Source organism: Martes martes (genome assembly GCF_963455335.1).
Source record: "Martes martes genome assembly, chromosome: 5".
Lineage (NCBI taxonomy): Eukaryota > Metazoa > Chordata > Mammalia > Carnivora > Mustelidae > Martes > Martes martes.
Window position 1 is genome coordinate 99,405,894 of NC_137892.1, and position 12,328 is coordinate 99,418,221.

The 12,328-nt window shown below is 37.0% G+C and overlaps 1 protein-coding gene across 1 annotated transcript in view; it reads left to right on the plus strand.

Moving 5' to 3' along the window:
* FBN2 (fibrillin 2) overlaps positions 1-12,328 on the plus strand; it is a gene marked incomplete at both ends in the record, with an annotated part of 261,800 nt that overhangs the window by 150,540 nt on the left and 98,932 nt on the right. The window contains 4 exons of the mRNA XM_080804778.1: positions 5,018-5,137; positions 6,069-6,194; positions 7,044-7,166; positions 9,201-9,323. Coding sequence (XP_080660904.1) covers positions 5,018-5,137; positions 6,069-6,194; positions 7,044-7,166; positions 9,201-9,323 — 492 coding nt within the window. The remainder of the gene's footprint in view (positions 1-5,017; positions 5,138-6,068; positions 6,195-7,043; positions 7,167-9,200; positions 9,324-12,328) is intronic.

Consider the following 12,328-nt stretch of genomic DNA (forward strand, 5'->3'; position numbering starts at 1 on the left):
CTGTGCATGGTCTTCCCTATGCCCCTTTAACCTACTGCTGAGGTAGCCCCCTTCAAGAATCCCCCACTATTTTCCATCCTGTATATTGTGATTTCTGTGTCTGCCTCTATCTTGCTTTCCTTCTTAGCTGAGCAGCACTAGATATATGGTGGTGTTGTCCAGAGGAAGGTGGAGATTGGGAGGAGATAGGGGAGGAGTCACTTTTGGACGTGTTGAGCGTTAGGTAACTAGGACATTGAGTTTTAAAAGTCTAAGGCTAAGTGGGGTGTTCAGAGCTAGAGTTAACAGATCAAGGCATCAGGGTCATACAGGTGGCTCTTAGAACTGTGAGGGTGAGTATTATCACCCACGCTGAACCCCAGCAAGAATGGAAAAATAACAGTACTACTGTGGCTGGAACCCTATGCCAAGCAACATAGTCCTCTAAAGAAAACTCACTAATTGCGTTGGTGAGACAGCAAAATAATCCAGAAAGTATTGTGTCCCTGAAGCTATGCAAGGATACTGTTTGAAGAAAAAAGTAGTGGCAAGTGTGAGATGTGGCAGAAAACTCAAATACAATGAGGGCCAATATATCTATTGGATTTTATAATGAAAAGGGTTTTGATGATCCCTTGAGAGTAGTTTTAGTTTAGGAGTAGTTTTAGCAAATGATTGTGTATATCCTTTGTAATTAGCATAACCCTAAATACCTGATTTGGGTTCAAGTCTTCTCTTATATAGATGAAAGACCAGGAACAGAGAGTGTCATAATTTTACCAGTATAAATTGAAAATTTTTAAGTGCACTGCGATTTTGAAGGAAAATGTCAGTCAAATATGATGTTTGGGAAAAACCAGTCACTCTAAATTACATACAACTGAGAATGATTAAGTAAGGCTAAATTCAGGGTCCTTATATGCTGTTACTTGGGTTTTGCACTGCACAACTATAGAAGGACCATTCACGTAATCTATATAAATGCCACACTGTGGGGTTATGTAGGGTATAACCATATGCAGTAGCCCTGGCTTAGCTGATACTACTAGATGCTTATTTAAGTGATGGACCAGGTGGTATTTTGGGGAACACCATGAAATATGGGTATATTTATTATTAATTTAATATATTTATAATTTTTATGATAGTAAATTATATTTATGTTTTAATTTAAGTTATTATAATTTAAGTATAATTTAAGTTATAAATTGACTTTTCTACCAGAAAACCCGATTTATAAGTATGCAATATATAAAATATCTTCTCTTGTAGATACATACAAAATTACAGGGTAGATCAAACTGAAATTTTATTGACTTTCTTTATATTGTTATTAATATTTGTCATTCATGTGTCACCACATGATTCACTAGCCAACAAATAAAATCAGGCCAAAAGTTTAATCTTTACTGCAAATTAGCCAAAGACCACCATTTAGTTCATATTAGCTCCCAGGTGCACTTTATTCTCCCTAGTAAAACGCCTGTACTCTGAGGGATTTTGTGAATTAATGGTATAAAAATGACCTGTCTTTAAGGATCAGAAGTTTTTTCTGTAGTCATGCTTGAGCCAGCCTCCTCAACCAGGGTTCCTTTAGTGAATCAAGTCCTACAGAAAGTGATTTCAGTAACTATTTTCCTGATTCTCCTAAGGGTGACGCACAGGTAGTGTAACTCTAGATGCAAAGGACGTGAGCTAATCACATACAGGGAATGTAATAATAGGGCCTTACTTTTCTGAAACCCCGGTGAGGAGAGCTGCTACAACTGTTTTCGTAAACTCTGTCTAATTTAGCATGGCGATTGCATGTCTGTACAATTAATGTGTTAATATAACTCAAACTTACATGTTTTACCCAAACATTGTTACAAACAGTTCCATTCTAGATTGATCTCATCCCGCTATCCTGCAAAGTTAAAACCCAGCTAAGGTTGTCTTTCTAACTGTTGTAGTTGATAGAGACAAAGATTAGTATTGGGGCATATTTTCAGAAAATAGGTTTTTAATATATTTTGTAAGTTTATTTATTTTTGCGGGGGAGTCAGGGAGAGAGAAAAAGAAAGCAAGCAGAGGGAAGAGACAGAAGGAGAGGGAGAGTCCCAAACAGTCTCTAAGCTAAGCCCAAGGCTCAACATGGGGCTCAGTCCCGTCACCCCGAGATCATGACCTGAGCTGAAACCAAGAGTGGGTTGCTTTAATCGACTGAGCCACCCAGGCACCCAATTTTTAATATTTTTAATTCAGTACTCTTTGATCAGGTTGAATTTGACTTTATAAGTAACAAATTGGGACATCAGAAAAAGTTAAGAGGATTTAAGTTAACTAGCATTTTAAATTGTAGGAGCATGAGATAAGAGTGGTAACTCATTGCACTATATTTTTAGAAATAACATATTCCATTGCTGTTTGGCAACTTGTGTTAGATACTGATGAAGTGTCATAACATGAAAGGTAGTAACTCTATTAAAGGATCACACACAAGGAAAATAAAATCTTGTCCAGTTTGCTATTATAAGAAGTACTCTTAAGACCTGAAAACAGTTTTATTTACTCACCACCTTTTTCTCTCCTTTTCCTCAGAGTTCTACTCTAAAATGAATTTGTGGAACTCTTTTATGTTTGTATAAGACAAACTACTGTTAGCAATAGGTTTTAACTCAATTCAGATAATTGTATTTTGGGATAGTAAGAAATTATTCCTGTTTCTGTTGGGCCATAGGTAATCTTAGAGCCCTTGCCAATTAAGTGTTTGTTAAATTAGAATATAAAATATTTCCAAGTATTTTATAAGAATACTATTATTCTTTATTATTACTTTTGTTATTAGTAGTATTTTGTAAGAATATTATCCTAACCCCAGTAGTATCTGAGAATATAACCATTTTAATAATCAGCCTCTTTCCCAGTTATTTCATTCATTTTAGGAGTTTAAAAATGCTGTGAATTTTGCTTAAAAATACCCAGTCCCTGGTGAAAACATAGGAAGAAACCAAAGCTTGCAGATTATTGTTTAAGTATTCCTGTTCCACTACACGAGACAAAACAAAGGTGATCAGTTGGAAGTATTAGACTTTGACACCTCAGAATCAAAAGCCATGAAATGTACATATCTGAACATGGCGGTGGTCATTTGTGATTAGTCTACAACTTAAAATCTCACAATAATCCCCCAAAACAAATGGGATTTGAAAGTCATGGATTTTAAATTCACTAATAGTTTTTTAGTGAATGTTTTCACTTCTAAAGAAGAAATAAGTAAGTGAACTACTGTATCTTTCTGTGTACCGATCCTTTGGTATGATCTCTAAGGGGCTAAGGAAGTCAAAATGCATTATGGCCATCATGGCAAAATAATTGGCGGGGTGTCCTGGCACCAAGGGGCCTCAGGAACAGGTTCTCAAAGAAGGAAAAGGCCCTGAAAAGTGGCCCGGGAAAGTTTACCTCAAGAAAGGGAAGGGGGTTGGGTGCATGGTGTCATGTTCTTCACTAGAATTGAGCTTTACAATGAAGCTTCTGAAAATGTGCATCTACAACACATTTTTTAATTGTTGCATTTCAGTATTACATACACCAGAGAATTAAAGCTATCTTCAACATTGCAAATTCAAGGTTATAATTCCTATTGGAAAGTCCACTAAGTTTTTTTATATGCTTGCTAACTCTCTAAACTCTGTCTTTTCTCATTTTGCTTCATTCCTTTGGCTCAGTAGAATTGATGTTATCAACCAAAAGTTTAAATGTAAGTGAATCTTAATGGGCAGAAGGCGCCCTTCGGTGAATTGAAAAAGCATTTAATCCTGTTATTCTCTGTTGTTTTGATTTAATTTGCTATGAGATTTTTTTTTTTGTTCCCCTCCTTTACCAGAGAGGGCTTAATTGCATTTAGTCTGAGTGTTTATATAAATGAGTTGGTGAGTTTGATAGATTACAGTTCCTTTTTTAAGAACATCTGTGAAAGGAGTAATCTGTTTATTAAAATGGTAAACCTGTGAATTCATCTGATTGTTGCGTTCTCCAATTTAGCTGAAATTGTATATGTTAATAGCTTCTACGTGTATATGAAATGGCAAGTCATTATGCCCTCACCAGCTAGTGAGGTTTTTAATTTACTAGCATTCAAAATTATATTTAGTGGGCATTGCTGAGAGAAGATGAATTTAACTTTTTCTGACTCTGGCACGTGTAATTTGTCTGGGCTGTAAGCAGTCCAGACTGTTCCCTCTGCCATTTGGTCTAGCAGTCCCTGATTTCTGCGATGGGTTTGCATTTAATCAACCCTTAGGAGAACTTGAATGAAAAACAGTAATGTTTCTCACATTTGGGATCAGAACTAGTATTTTCATTGAACTTGATTTATGCAAAAAAAATTCCTGTGTCCATTTTAAGGTCCTAAAGAAACCTGAGGCTGCTGAAGATAATAGACTTTATTTTAATTAATTTCCATTTTCTGTCCCATCCTGTGTTACTTCAAACAGCCAAGCCTCAGTGGGTAGTTACATATCTAATTGAGGACAACACATAATAACAAAGAAATTCCACAATCTGTCTGTTTCTTTCTTTAAAATCATAAAACTTACAGGATGAATCTATAAATGTCTATCTTTAGACATCTTTCATTGGGTTTCCAATACTGTACAAAGCTTTGAAAAGGCTATTAACATGCCCAGATTACGACAGATAAGTGTCGGAGCCTTTTAGAACTCATGGCTGTGTCTTTACGGAGTTGGCTTTAAAAAGAAAAAAAAAGAAAAGGAGCTTTTCAGAGCTTTTAATCATTGTGCATTTCTCAAATTGAAAAATCATTATTTCTTGATTAAAGCAAATTCCCTTGTACTTTCCAATCGGCAATATTTTTGTAAATCTCTAGGCTGGCCTCTGTATTTCAAGAAAGGAATTTTCATTCATTTATAAATACTCTGCTCTTTAGACTATTACCACTGACTGGCCTTCTCTCAAATTTGGGAGGCCTAAATGTACTTTAAACAAACATTTCTAGGAATGGAGTGAAGTCTGTAATGGTTTCTTTTGCTGCTCACAGATGTTGACGAATGCACATCAAATCCCTGCACTAATGGAGATTGTGTTAACACACCTGGATCCTATTATTGTAAATGTCATGCTGGATTCCAGAGGACTCCTACTAAGCAAGCATGCATTGGTAAGGCAGTTTGCATTCACATATGAAAATGTTCCATGAAATATAGTGACCCAGGCTGTTGAGGTTAAAAGTAAATTTATTAAAATAAGACATAGAATGAAGTAAGTGCTGTTGTATTACTACAGATTTATTTTATGCTCCTCTCAGAAGTGCTTCCTTTATGTGCAAACACTATTTGCGTGTATAACCCTGGCCACAGGATACCTGGCTTTGCAGAAAATTCAGTTTATCTTTCTTCCCTAGATCATAGCTTCCTTTCTCTAAGTAACATCAGTAGCCTTCCTGCTCTCTGATTAACAGATCTTAGGATTTATAGTCATTTTCAACTACTGTTTTCTTTGAACCTCACACATACTCCAACACCAAGTCAGGCCTCATCTTGATTCACAGTTTTGTTGCTACACTTCCCCACCCACTGTCCTCCCAACTCTTTCTCAATGCTGATTCATTGCAGAATTCTTTCTGCAGATCACTCCGCTTGTCATCTTCTACATTTCCTATTTATCCATGGGTCGTTGCTTGGCTAAGCTCACCCCACAGTCTTCATCATGGTGCTGTTAACCCAGGTGGTCTGAGGTTACTGTGTTGTTCTTACCCAGGAGCTTGCCTTGAGTTTGGACATCTTCGACCATTGTGTCCAAAACAGCTGCACCGGTCATTTCCCTGCACTGTCAACCTCTTCCAGCTTCCTGGCACACCCGGCCCAGTATTCTTTTTCTTTTCCTTCTTCAGCTCCTCTAGGTCAGGGCTGTTAAAAAGAAAAAAAGAAGAAAGCTGGTGAGAGATGGAAATTTGGCTAAAGAAGCAACATGACCTGTGTTATTACATGTAAAAATATAAACTGGATATTGAACATCACATTTATTATCTTACTGTTTTTGCCTGGGGTTATTGTAAAAGAATAACATTTGGCCATCCTTCATTGTCCCAGATATTGATGAGTGCATCCAGAATGGGGTTCTTTGTAAAAACGGTCGGTGTGTGAACACAGATGGAAGTTTCCAGTGCATTTGCAACGCTGGCTTTGAATTAACTACAGATGGAAAAAACTGTGTTGGTATGGAAATTGCCTGCCCCCTTGCAAAAGATTTCTAAAAGATACACATTTTTATTTAGAACCATATATGCTATTTCCATGAAAGCTTGCACAACATGTATGTGAGAATTCTTCAGATGACTTAGGTAAAATATAAACGCATTTAACATGAGACCATTAGAGTCAAAGGATAAATTGTTTGGAAATGGTGTAACAGTGAAGAATGTGTTGCTTCTGGAAATTTTCTGTGTGGTATATGTTTAATTCTAAGTAGCCATTTTTCTTTGTGGTAATTACTAGCACCTACAGGATTTCACATTTTGCCATTATGACACCAACATTTAGCTTTAGTCTGGCGGAATATAAAAATGTCTAGCATGTGTGATAATCAGATCTCTAAATCTGAAGTCCTGGTGATGTCTGGTACCAGTGGATACCAGTACCCCACAGAAATACTCTAGTCACACAGCAACACACGGTATCTCAGCTACTAGTCCAGGTCCAGATCATTTCACTCACAGTGACGTTTATCACTGCTCTCTTCTCCCTTACGGACGAAACTCCCCTCACCCCCTGAAATCATATATACATTTTTGCTAATCAAAGTAAAGCACTTCTCATGTGGTTTTAATAACAACCAAGCACAACGGTTACTTAATATTTTCCTTTATATTCCTTACACTAAAGGCCTTTCATGTTCTCTACCCTATTTGCTCTCACTTGGTTGGCATTCATATTAGGAAGAAAAAAAAATCAATGAGCACATGGCTCACTTCTATAGTAGAATATGATTGGTGGTTATTTGTGAAAGGAGAGGGAAGCGTTTCCCATAAGGCCAGTGGTATAAGTCATTCTGCTCTCCTTCTGCAGATCATGATGAATGTACAACTACCAACATGTGTTTGAATGGGATGTGCATTAATGAAGATGGTAGCTTCAAGTGCATCTGCAAGCCAGGATTTGTCTTGGCTCCAAATGGGCGTTACTGTACTGGTATGTATGGCTTTGATAGGAAAGTAACCATTGAATGAATCATCAAGAATTACTTCAGTTTCTTCATGTGGATTTCATATTATTCACATCTCTTGCTAATTCAGTAAGGCAGGTGTCTAAAGCTTCCCAGAAAAACATACATTGTGGTCTAAGGAAAAGTAATATCTTTAAAAAATAATAATGGTGTAGGAAAAATTAAGGGAATGACAGATTGGTTCTAGCAAGTCTGGAAGAGACAATGTAGAAATAATTTCTCTGTACCCCTTGCCTAAATATAAAAACGGAAGAAAAAAGTCTTGGAAGGTTTTCATTTTTTTGTGCTCTTGAGAGCTGGATTTTCCACTTTCATTCATTACTTGTTTTGTATTACATACTTTCCATAAACTTTCTATAGATCATGACTGTATCATTATCTAAAAATCTTATATTGTGACTTAGCAAAGAAGTATTTTGAGTGTTCCTGTCAATTTTGTTTATAAAGCCATTTTGAAGGCTAAGCTCTAGTGGTAACTTTAGTAAGCAAAAGAAGTGCCTCTATATCCAGTTTATACTCACAATTTTAATTTAGTAAGTTGGAACAAATTTTGCAGTTTTTTTTTCATTTTTCTCCTTTTGTATGAAATCCACTCTTTGAATCTTTTCTACTTTCCATTGCACAAACTTACCTTAATAGCATTAGTGCTAATAACCAGTTCCTGTAATTTCAACAAAATTCCATGGGGAGTTGAGAAAGAAAGATCGAGACTGATACTGTATTTCTGAATAATAAATAGCTTATTGACTATTCATAAAAGAGGAGTACAGCGTTCAATAGAAATGTTGTAGCTCTGCTATTTTAACTCATGACTGAGATGTCATCTCAAGGTTAGCTGACATGGATTTCACACAGGATTTGAGTTCAGTGTTATGTTCCAGGGTGTAACATTGCATTATAGCAGGTAACTTTATTTTAGCATTTCCTAAGAAACTTAAATACACATATAAATAAGACCTCAGCAGTTTCTGCTGTCTTGAAATTTTTTAAATTTACTTCCTTACTACTGATACTCTAATCTGCAAATCTTAAAATGTTCATGATTTGGTGGCCCTGTGTTTTGAAGGCTGTTTCATCTTTGAGGGAAGCCATTCTTTGTTGGGTTACATTTGATAAACTCTAACAGATTGAAAATTAGGAGAGATGCCCCATGGGGCATCTGGGTGGCTCAGTCGGTTAAGCATCCAACTCTTGATTTCAACTCAGGTCACAATCTTAGAGTCAGGATTGAGCCCCATGTCAGACCCTAAGCTCAGTGGGAAGTCTGCTTGAGATTCTCTCTCCCCCTCTCCCCACCAGCCCTGTGCTCACTCTCTTCTCTAAAATAAATGAATTAATCTTTTCAAAAAGGAGAGATGGTCCTGTATTTTGTTAATATGAAGTGATCAACTTAATGTTAAAACAGCATCTCTCTTTGGTTTGAATTTTATGTGTGTGTAAATAAAAGGTAATTACAAACATTTAGCTTGGTTTTAAGAATATGTTTCATTGAATTAACTTGACTTAAATATCATTTAATATTAAACAGAATTAGCAGATAGATAATGAAAAATGAGTGTATGAGTCTACTTTTTTCCCTAATGGGTAAAGGGAGGCAACTCTCCGTCAGTCTTTCTGAAAATGTGTTTGAAAGAGTTGGTGTTTGGGCACCTGGGTGGCTCAGTTGGTTAAGTGTCTACCTTTGACTCAGGTCATGATCCCAGAGTCCTGGGATTGAGCCCTACATCAGGCTTCCTGCTTGGTGGGGCATCTGCTTCTCCCTCTCTCTCTGCTCTGCTTGTGCTTTCTCTCACTCTCCTTCTCTCTCAAATAAATAAATAAAATCTTAAAAAAGAAGAGTTGTACTTAGATTCAAGATTTGTTATCACTTCTGTGTCCTTCCACAGATTATAAAATGGAAAACAAAAGGTTGATAGTCTAGAGTGGTGAGAACAGGTAAACTCTGTAATAAGAGTAAATTTACCTGGTTAATGGCCTGGGTTGTGCTTCCCTCTGGACAGATGTTGATGAATGCCAGACCCCAGGAATCTGCATGAATGGACACTGCATCAACAACGAAGGGTCCTTCCGCTGTGACTGTCCCCCAGGCCTGGCTGTGGGTGTGGATGGACGTGTGTGTGTTGGTAAGTGAATCATTCTGTAATGGCCCCACTGTCCTAATGGTCTTTGAAAAAATAAAGATATATCCGTAAGGTGGAGAAGTATTCAGCCATAAAAAGGAAGTAGTAAAAAATGCACAGGTATGAATGAGCCTTCGAAACATGCTGAGTGAAAGGAGTGGCTCACAAAAACCCAGATGGAGTATGTTTCCATTCATGTGAAATGTCCAAAGCAGACAGATCTGTAAAGTCAAAGCAGATTTGTTTTGCTTAGAGCAGAGAAGGTAGGAGTACCAGATAAGGAGGTGGTTGCTAAAGGCATTTTTGAGGCGGTGAAATGTCCTAAAATTAGTTAATCAGTTGTAGTGATGATTATATGTATCTTTGAATATACTAAAACACACACACACACACACACCTATTGAGTTATGTTCTTTAATTGGGTGCATTCTTAGGTATGTGAATTATACCTCAGTAAAGTGGTTCAAAAAAAAATGTACAGAGAGCCCAGCAAGCTCCTGGAAGAAAGCTCTGATGAGATGCAAGTCAAAAATGCTGGAGAAGAAGAAGAAAATCATCCTTAAATCGGGATACTTGACAGTGTTAGCTGACTGAGTCTCTAAGTACAATGGATTTAGATTTTATAATTTATAGCAAATAAGATATGAAATGGGGAGTATGGTTATATGTAAATAAACCCTGTTTTTATTCAAACACAGTTTAAAATGTAAATAACTTCTATAGAAGAACTTGGAGTTCTGTCAAAAGGTAGAAATGTTTTCATATAGTTTTTTCTCATCGTTATGCAGCTAACTATAGAAACAAGGGAAAAGTATGAGATAGAATATATATTTTATTCTAAACCATTCCAAATTGTTTTGCTATTTTTAAAAAGTTCCTTTTGCCAAATGGGTTCCATGCAAATCAGGGTTAGCCAGCATCAGCTTTAAAGAGGCAGGCAAATCAAAAATGTCATGCATTTCAGAACCCAACCATATGTCCCAATGGTAACAGCAGAATGATTTACTTTTAAAAATACAGTTACCGCAGTTTTCTCTCCAGAAGGCTTTCATAAGACCCCCAGGGTGCCTTAGCCATTGTGCACCCTTTATTTCTCAGGTGACTCAGTAAAAGGCAGACATATTCATTGGTTTAAGAGTATAAGTGAGAGAAATGCAATTCTTTCTTAGACATAGGTGATAATACTTTACTCTTCCCTATGGGATTCAAAACATTTGTATCCCAAAGGAGGTGGGGTGGGGGAGAGAAGCAACAGCAGATGGAAATAATCTGTCCACTTAAAGTTCATCCACTGCCTCCAATCTAGGATTTATTTCAGCTTACAAGATTGTCAGCACTTCGCTCAGGAATATTTTAAATACAGCAGCCAGAAGAATGTAGCTCCTTCCTGCTTAACAGAGCTGAAGTATTTTCACTTGCTGTGATATACTTATTTGGCCCTTGCCTTTACCTCAGTGATGCTGTTGAAATCTGTGATGAGTACAAAACCAGTTTGGGAGGACGAAATTACTTTTCCTTTAAGCAACCAGTGTATGAGTGTAGTGATGAGAAATATAGTGTTTCAAACACAAATCTTCATTCTCTCATCCACATACAGAAACAGTATGAGACATTGTTAGAAAGCCTCCAGGTTTTCACAATTGTGGTCAATTAAACTTTTTAAAATAAAAATACCATTTGTGTCTGATTATATATATTACTGTTCCCATAACATGCTAAATGTTTTTTCTTCTTCTGTCTTTGGTGATGCTTTTGAGATGCACTGATTATTGAAGTCAGAAATGAATCACAACTATGAAATATTATATTTCATACTATTATTAGTCAATAATATTATTAGGGTTAGCACTTCAATTTTCGATTTACCTTTTGTATATTTGTTTTTGTTTTCTTAGACACTGAGATACGGGTTTTTATTTTTAGAAAAATAAACTTGTTGTAACTAGCAAGTTGGAGAAGCATGACTCATAGGCAGAGCATAAACAAAAGGCAACTATATTTTGGTCTCTCCTGTCCTTTTAAAATGTATCTTTAATTTGTTCAGTGGAAGTCATTTACCCAGTAAGTAAGGAAGAAAAGTCAGGCAACCTCGTAACTTTACTTTTCTTAAATTTATGTGACAGCTTACTGTAACAAAAACAATCTAAATTTAGAGACTAGAATACTTGGTTCCATATAATAATATTCTGAACCTGACTTGAAGTTAAAACTTCTCTCACAAGCTTCCTGATGTCCTTGAGTAGGATGTTTTCAGACTCCACAGGGTCAAAGAGCAGGAGAAGAGGTGAGAAGGGAGACAGATACACTGGTGACCATCTTAGGATGGCTTCAAGGATTTTGGGCTTCCCCAATGTTTAAAGCACCCCTTTCTTTCGTGGTTCCTCCAGAACTATTCATCTGACCTTCCTGAGATCCAGACACTGCCTTCTTCTCCTGGGGACCCTCCTCCCCCATTCTCTGGTCTTTAGTAGTCCAGATAGGCTCTGCCTGATGCTATCTCAGCACTCCTCCACACCATTGTTTTAGGATCCTCTCTCTTTGTGTGGCCCACATCTAATCCAAAAGACACACCATCCTTTGCCCTTACGTTCACCTTACGAATAGAGGTGGATATCACCTGCCCCTCCAGTAGGAATAGCAGCCACTCACTTTTGCCTGTAGGTGTCCCGGGCAGAGCTGCTGGACACACAAAACTTCTAACCTGCTCCCTGTGAAGCTCTTCTCTTCGGACCAGTGGTGAGGATAGGAGCACCCCGAACTCATAATCCAGCTCATGCCAAAAAATTCCTGCTCGAAAAATCTTCTCTTAATTGGGAGGGTTTTCAAGACCTGGCAAGTCATTTCCATATCCGCTTCCTTCAGGATGTAGTCTCAAAATTCACCTTGTTATTTGATATTTAGTACCTTGGGATTTCAGCTGAAGTTTCCTTTTTAACATCTTCTTAAATTAGCTGAGTAGTATTTTGACATCTTTATCAATACTGTTTGACATTTCTCTTAGTTAAAAG